Here is an 8,995-nt window from a genome sequence, read left to right on the forward strand (position 1 = left end):
CCTCTCCTCTCCTCTCCTCTCCTCTCCTCTCCTCTCCTCTCCTCTCCTCTTCTCTCCTCTTCTCTTTTCTTGGTTTAAAGTATAATACTAACCATTCTGGTCATTAATACAAGATCTGTCATAATAAGAACAAAAGTGGAAGTAAGAATGATTCTTTCCCATGCACCTTGCCTCTTGTCAGAGAAGTGGTGGACCGCAGGTATGGAATTAAGTATATATTTTCAGACATGGACGGTGTATTGGAGTTTTTTCCTTTACTACTACTTTGTTACAAAGAAAAGGTCTGTTGGGAGGTGTGTTGGACAACAGTCATTGGGAAGTGACAGCCATGTAAAAAAAAGAGTATCAATAAAACTTTCTTTTATTTTTAAAAAAAATCATTCATTGCATTCAAGGACCACATTGTCACATTTATTGGTTCATTTGCACTCACTATGGTTGGGCTCAGTTCAACGACTCCCACAAACTGTAGCAAGTCCTGTGTCCAGTCAGGACAAGTAAGAGTTTGGACCCACAGAGCAGTAGAAGGGTTAGGATTTGAGCTATTCTTGCCCAACAATTCTAAGAAATAGACTACTTCTACCCACAAGTAACATCCTTCTGGTTACAGATTCTGTTAAGTCTAATGTCCTGTGCCTACACTCTATCCCTGCTGCCTTTCCCTCAAAGCTTTTAAAAAAAGATATATTTGGTTGATTTTTTTTTACATCACCCCAACTCATCATACACACTCACACATACATACACAACACACCTCCCCTTTGGACCAGAGGTTTAGTTGCTTCAGTCACGCCTGACTCTTCGTGTCCCCATTTGGGGTTTCTTTGCAACAAAGATTGTTTTGTGGATGAGAAACAGACGTGAACAAGGGTTAAGTGACTTGCTCAGCGTTACACACAGCTAGTAAGTGTCCGAGGTGGGATTTGAATTCATGAACATGAGTCTTCCTGATTCTAAGCTCAGCACTTTATCCAAATTCATCACTGACCAGCACAATGAGGCGAAATAATAGGATATATTTACCATCTGTGAGAGTGTATGCCTCATTCTGTCCCTATAGTCTACCATTCTCTCCTGAGAAGTAATGTTTCTCTAATCAGTTTGCTAGAGTCAAGATTGAATATTGCACTGATCAGAGCTGTGAAGTCTCCTAAAAAGGTTTTCAACAAGCATAATTGCTGTGGGACAAGGAACTTTTACCAGCCTGAGCCATGAAAGGAAGAGAATGGGGGAGAGGCATAACTGTTACAGAAATACTACCCTTTGATGGAAATCATAGCTACTAAAGCTCTTGAAGAGGCCTGAGAATCATTAAATATTATGCCTTTAAGAAACCTCAAACATTATCTGGTCCCATCCTCTCAGATTATAGATGTAACCCATAGACCAGCTCCCTGAGATATCATGGACCACGTTCAATCTTTGGGGTTGACCCCAAAAGACATATTTCTTAGGCTCATTTATTGTGTCTCAAACCAGAATTTGCTATAGGAAAATCTCTGCCTATAGCTTGTTTACAGATTGAATCTAGCTTGTGAGTAGCTTCCACATTTGTAGCTAAGTAGGTCCTCAGATCTTGTGTAAGATTTCTAGGTAATAATACACATATTTAGGATACGATAGCTTTGGATATGCCCTGTAGAAAATATAAAATACCTCAAAGGATTCATAATTCATAAATAATCAAGCAAAACACATTCAAAATCCAAAGTAGCCAGAACAAGCACCACTATACTCTCTATCTTCTGATCCTTAATATAGTTTGCTGCACTGCTTCAAGAACAACTTAAGTCAGAGTAGTTAGGCATTGTACTAACTAGGGTTTACCTTCCTCTGCTAATAAAGAAATGACATTTGCCAACCAGTATTAAGGGTTTTTGTAGATTCATAAAACATTAGTTATTTTTTAAAAAATATTTTTATTCTGAACCTAATGTACACCAAATAGAATGGGCATTTCCATGTACATAGTGGAACAGAAAAAGGATTATACATGAAATTGCAGACCTTTATTATGTACAGTTGGCTTTTCTTTTTAGGTATATAAGAAGTACAATATGTTGCTTTCAAAGCTGTCCAGCTTGTCTGTGCTTCTTTCTAGTCTTTCCTCTGTTCCATTCCCTATATTTTAAAATGTTTCCTCAATGGCCCTCTTCCATTTCTTTTTATTTTTTTCTTTCCCCCTTTCCCCTATCCCATCTCTATCCCCTCTCATTCTCTTCAGCTTCCCATTGGGAAAAAAATAAAAGTAAAATAAAAATCCTTGCAACTAATTGCATTTAAATTCACCATCCACTTCAGAGAAGTTTTTTAAACTGAGTACTTGGCTGAAGGTTAAGTTATCAAAGGTGACTCAACAAAATGAAGAAATTGGAGAAATCAAGTAGTGCAGAAAGTTAGAAAGGAATGACTTTCAAATTTGGTAAGGATTGTGAGCCAGAGATCACTTGGGACAGAGAAGACAGTTCTTTTGTAAACAATAGTAGAGAAATCACTAGACTTGAGAATCAGTATCCTGGCTCAGGCATAAACTCTATGTGAATTTGACTAGCCACATAACCTCTTTTTATTTCAGGTTCTTTAGCTAGAAGATGAGGGGCTTGTATTATATGGTCTCTGAGGTATCTTTTAATTCTAAAGTTATATGATCTTCTTGTCAAGAGAAATTAAATAGGGTCACAGGATGGGAGAAGCTATCAATTGATGGTTTTATTTTTGCTTGGATTGTTGTGAACATCAGAGATATGTATGTTAACAAAATAAAATAGAGAAATATTCCTTGGTGTGTGTGTACACACACATAAATAAATATATGAAGTTATTTAAAATGCAAGATCCTTGTCAAATGAAGGAACCTTAAAACTTTCCTTGTTGTTTTTTTTTTTCCAGAGAAAATCTTGCGGAAGATTTTCAAGATGATTTCCCAAAATCTAAATAAAGGAGACTTTGAATTTTTCTGTGAAAAGCTACAACTGAAGAAGCCAGTGATTGAAGTTCTAATGAAGAAGTACTTATACATAATAAGATTTTTAGTTCTCATTTCAAAGAAAACTATGTATCCATGTGTACAAATAAGATAATTAATGTAAAGCACTTAGCAAACTTTATAATGCTATATAAATGTCATCTTTTTAAGGATATATGCATATGAAACATAGGCATATTTCTGTGTACCACAGAAATAAAGTAAAAACAACTTATAAATTGATGTTTATACTTAGGCAAAAAGCTAATTGCTTTTTTATTTACCTAACAGCTTGTGGATTAGTTATATAGGTCATTAACATTAATATCTCACATTCCATATCAATGTCTGAATTTTACAAATCTTGCTTGCCAGAGTGCCAAGCTGACTCAGAACTTTGAAGGGAGAAATATCTCTGCCCTAGGAATGACTTTAGTAAACTAACATTTATCCTTTATTGTTGAAGTATGAACAGAAAAAGAATTCATCAATTTAATTATTATAAAAGCTGAGTAGTAATATTGATAGAGTATTAAAGCAAAGTGATATTCCAATATGGAAACATTTTCACTAGCATATGACATATCTTATTTTACCAGAAGTTTGGTAACTTAAAATGTTAAAGCAAAACTCCATTTGTGTTAGCACAGTGGAGTTCAGTTCAGCTGTCAGAAAAACAAATAAGGCTATTTGGGAAAATCAGTGCTGTAGCTTCTTAATCTATACCCAGGGATATAGATTTAGTCCTGGTATCTAAAGAGAGGCCACTCATTTTGGTGAAATATGGACTATAGTTCCTTACTGTTTCAATATGGCAATCCTAGAAACATCTCAGGGAAACTAGATGGTGCAATAGATAAGAATGCTGGGCCTGAAGTCAAGAAAATTCGTCGTCTTAAGTTAAAATATATAGTGTCAGACTTAATAGCAGTATGGCCCTGGGCAAGTCACTTACCCCTGTTTGCCTCAGTTTCCTCATTTGTAATAAATGAGCTGGAGAAGGAAATGGCAAACTACTCCAATATCTTTGCCAAGAAAACCCCAAAGGGGGTCACAAAGAATTGGAGGGGATTGAAACGAATGAATAAAAAACAAATGAACGAGAAAAGAACAACAAAAAGCAATAAATCCAGAATAGAATTCATTACCTTTCCCTCAAATTGTCCCTGCTTCTAAATGTCTCTATTTCTACAAAAGGTAGCATCATTCTGTCAGTGCTTCAGGTTCATGACTTTGGCTTTATCCTCAACTCCTCCATCTCAGCCCCCATATCCAATGATTTGCCCAATTCTTATACCTCTGCACATCATTTCCCATCTGATCCCTTCTCTCTGCACACACAATTACTCTTTGAATTTAGTGTATCATCACCTTTCCCCTAGATATACCATATCTGCCTTCTAAATGGTCTCCCTGCTTCACCTCTCACTATTCCAGTTCATTCTACACTCTGTTGCCAAAATAATCTTGCTTAAACGTAAAACGGTCCAAAGGACTTCCCTCATCGGCCAACTCCATTGGTTTCCTATTAGCTCCTAGGATAAAAGATGAACCCTGCTTAGATCTCTCACAACCTAGTCCCAAACTACCTTTCGTAATCCTAACCTCTACCTTACAGGGTTGTTATAAGGGTTATTATATGAGATATTTGTAAAATGTTTAGTTAGCATAGTACTTGGCAGATAGTAACTGGCTCTTAATGTTTACTTTCTTCCTCTCTTTCCAAACTCAGCTGGGTATTATTTCCTTTCCCCACTCTTCCAGCCAGCCAAAATGGCCTTTTGATGAATGACATTCTAGCTCCCGTCTCCATGGTTTTGCTCTAAGCATCCCCCCCCCCCCCTGCTTGGAATGCGTTTCTTACTTAATCATCACCTTCTGGAAGAGCCTTTTCCTGATCCCCTCAAATCCTGGTGCCTTCTCGCCCAGACCACTTTGTATCTGATGACATATTCTTTTGTATATGCTTTCTTGATCTTTATTTAATTTATTTAATATATTCTCATATATATCTTTGTTGTTTTCCCATGTAAATTCATTCAGAGCAGGGATTATTTCCTTCATTGCATTTCTATTCTGTGGGCCTAGTATGGGGCTTGGATTGTAGCTGGTGCTTGCTGATAGGCTGACTGATTAACATTCTGCTTACACAAACTGAAAAGAGAACCAAGAGTCAGTAAGTAGGACTGTGGTGGTATTGGGACAGCTCAGGGGGAGTTGTTTGCTGGTCCTTGATATACCTCTCTGTGTGTCCTTGAGTTCTGAAGGTATCACCTCCCCAGATTCCAGACACTGAGAGCAATATTTAGGGGAAATCTGTGAAGTCCCTAGACTTTCAGATTCACCTGCTCTGTATTTGTTAAGGCTTCTCTGAGACAAGTGCTAATCTTAGAGCATTCTTGTTAAAGGCAAAGAGTATGGCATTACATTTTTGTATTGTATTATTGTATTTTTTCCCTGATTGCATACAGAACAACTTGAAATATTCGTTTCTTGACATTTCATGGTCCAAATCCTCTCCCTTCCTCCCTCTTTCTTCTCCCCACCTCCCTGAGGCAGCAGGCAATATGATATAATATGATCTTCATCTGCTATCATGCAATATATATTTCCATATTTATTGTTGTGAAAGAGGACATATATTAAAAATACAAGAAAAAACTCAAGAAGGAAAAAAGTGAAAAGCAGAATGCTTCAATCTGCATTCAGATTCCATCTATTCCTTCTATGGCATGGATAGCCTTTTTCATCATGAGACTCCTGAGATTGTGTTGGATCTTTGCATTGCTAATAACAATTATTATTCATAGTTGATCATTGTATAATATTAATGTTCCTGTGTATAGTGTTCTCCTGGTTCTGCTCATTTCATTTGTGTCATTTGAATTCAATGAAAATGCATCCATTGATTTCATATAAGACTCAGCAAAGACCTCTGTATCTAAATAATAGTAAAAAGTGAGGTCTTATGTAGAAAAAAAGTGACTTGCCCAGGGGCAACATAGTAGAAGAACTAGGATAATCATGACGAAGATGGTAATGATAATTGCTGGCCCATAACATAATATTATTTTTCTTCTCAATTTTAGGACAGCTACTAAATTGCCGGAAGCAATTCTTGAAGCACTCAACATATGGAAGGTGGAAAAAGATCCTCCGCTTACTGCTGCTGTATTGCGAGACCAACTTATAAGAATAATAGCTTTGACAGGGATACTAGAGCTGAGTGATAGGGCCACAGCTCTAAAGCTTAGTACTCGTTCATTCAAATTCTAAATATAAAGGGGAAATAAAAATAATTAAACCTTATGAAACATTTGTGTCGTTCGGTCTAAATGAATATTTTTACTGTAACTTTATTTTAGAATGATAGAATTGTTTGTAATGAGCTGATCTCTATCAACTGCCAATGGCATAACTACTCAAGCAGTCATAATAAAATGCTATGCATTTAGTGTTTTTATTTGCTACATTGCTGGAAAATTTATGGTGTTGCCTATCAGATTAGCTAATATGACAGTAAAGGAAAGTGATAAATGCAGGACGGGATGTGGCAAAATTGGGACACTAATGTGTTGTTGTTGATGGAGTTGTGAACTGACCCAACCATTCTTGAGGGCAATTTGGAACTATACCCAAAGGGCTGTAAAATCTTGAATACCCTTTGATTCTGTAATATCACTAAGTCCATATACCAAAGAGACCATAAAAAAGAGAAAAGGACCTACATGTACAAAAACATCTATAGACATTCTTTTTGTGGTAGCAAAGAATTGGAAATTGAGGGAATGCCATTATTTGGGGAATGTCCGAACAAACTGTGGTATATGATGGTGATGGACTACTATTATGCTATAAGAAGAATACTGGACACAATAACAGCAATATTGTGGGATGATCACCTGTGAAAGACTTAGCTACTCTTAGCATTATAATGATCCAGTACAATTCTGAAGGACTAATAACAAAGAATACTGTCCACCTCCAGAGATAGAATTGTTGGAGTTGGAACGCAGTTCAAAGCATCAAAATATACTATTTTTCACATTAGTTTATTTGTGTTTTCATTTTGGAGTTTTGATTCTATATGAATATTCTTTTACAACAAAGACCACTTTGGAAGTATGTTTTGCATCATAATATATGTATAACCCAGATCAAATTGCTTTCCATTTCTGAGAGGAGGGAGGAGAGAGAGGGAAGGAGATAATTTTGATCTTATTTCAGAAAACATGTTGAAAATTGTTATTACGTGTAATTGGGAAAGTAAAGTATCTTTTAAAAAATTATGGTGTTGGTTTTTAAAAAATAAATGAATTCAGTCATATTTTTAATAAACCTTTTATATATATATTTATTCACAACAATTATCAATAAATCAATAAATTAAATATGGGATACTTCTTAAAACCAAGGCCAAATATTTGAACCATTTATTCTTGATAAGATAGAATAAAAACATTTTAGAGGATGCATACATTTGAGACATGTTATCTGAGGATCCATTCATTAAGTACTACTGCCAATCATACAATCAATGATACTGAGATGAGATAAATTGGCAGTTTATTTCACTCAGAGTGCAGGCTTCCATGAACATAAAGTCTGTGAGCCTTGCAATTCAGTTTAAGCTTTGATTATATAAAGAGGAGAGGAACAGTGAAATTTCAAAGAGAAAAAAAAAAGGAAGATAATGATTTGCACCTCAAAGAACAAGTGTTAGGAGGAAAAAAAGATATATCAAGTCAAAACAGATAACTAGCTGGTTAAAATCAATTTCTAAAGGTTGATTTTGCAGACTCTAGCTAACCCTGTTCATATCCTCTGATTAGAAACCCATCTTTTTAACCATTGACGTTACATAGCTATGAATTATGGGACACAGTCATCTTTGAGGAGCCAAAATTTAGAGCTCTCAAAGCTCTGGAGTTCTCAAAGCTCTGGAGCCAAAATTTAGAGCTCTCAAAGCAATGGAGATTTCATGGAGGCAAGAAGAGGCTGCAACAAATACCAATGATGCAGTGTGTGCCAAGAGTGACATAAGGTATTTCATGAAAGAACTGTACCACTGGAAAAGGAAGTGGGTTCTCTTGTAGAAAGAATGAAGTTGAACTGATTCACTGATATCTAAGTCTTATCAAGAGACCTAGAAGAAGGACCCTAGTCTCTTGGGGAGAGCCCCCTGGAAGAACCAGGAGGGAACATGGGCAAGATTTGTACAGGATGAGGAGTGGTTGTGATCTACAAGAGTAAGCGTCCTCTCACCAACTAGGCTATTGAAGTATTAAATATTGACAAATTGTTCTCCTTTGGGTTTCATGTGAAAATAAAACATAACCTCCTCACTTCCGTCCAAGCCTGGGGCAGTTTTCCTGAGGGACAGCTCTGGGAGACTTTGTGCTGAGCCAGCAAAGGGAGATGTGACTCTTGGCTAACTGAGAGACCTTCTGAGTTGGGGCATTGCATAAGCTGGAGATAATTCAGACAATTGAGAGTCCAGAAAGGCAAGTAGCAACTTTTGGATGGTGAGCCAAAGATTTCCTTCGAGCTGCAGACAAATGAGGAGGGTCTCGCAGACTACCAGCAGCTAAGAGCAGTGAGCTCTTTCTGTCTTTCTATGGGGAAGTTGAGCTCTTATTTCATTTCCAGCCAAAGGATGCACTTACTTGGGTGTATTCTCTTGTCTAGTCCATTCTGTATAACCCTAGGAACACTGTTCAGTGCTTACTTTGGTAAAGAGGTTTAATAGTTATTCATGAATGGTATTTTGGGTAACCAGCATTTGGTGGGAGAGGGGACTAAGCTTTTTTTTTTTTTTTTTTAACATTTATTAATATTCATTTTTAACATGGTTACATGATTCATGCTCCCCTTTCCCCTTCAACCCCCCCCCCCGCACCCCCCCCACCCTTGGCCGATGCGCGTTTCCACTAGTTTTGTCATGTGTCCTTGAACAAGACCAATTTCCAAATTGTTGGTAGTTGCATTGGTGTGGTAGTTTCGAGTCTACACCCTCAGTCATGTCCACCC

General features: G+C 36.9%; 1 protein-coding gene across 1 annotated transcript in view; it reads left to right on the top strand.

Annotated features, from left to right (window-relative positions):
- LOC123248492 (krev interaction trapped protein 1) overlaps window positions 1-6,246 on the top strand; it is an 89,383-nt gene extending 83,137 nt beyond the window's left edge. The window contains exons 8-9 of the mRNA XM_044677282.1: window positions 2,890-3,007; window positions 6,055-6,246. Coding sequence (XP_044533217.1) covers window positions 2,890-3,007; window positions 6,055-6,241 — 305 coding nt within the window. The 3' untranslated portion in view covers window positions 6,242-6,246. The remainder of the gene's footprint in view (window positions 1-2,889; window positions 3,008-6,054) is intronic.
- Window positions 6,247-8,995: the final 2,749 nt, after the last annotated feature.

The sequence above is a fragment of the Gracilinanus agilis genome, chromosome 5 (assembly GCF_016433145.1).
Source record: "Gracilinanus agilis isolate LMUSP501 chromosome 5, AgileGrace, whole genome shotgun sequence".
NCBI lineage: Eukaryota > Metazoa > Chordata > Mammalia > Didelphimorphia > Didelphidae > Gracilinanus > Gracilinanus agilis.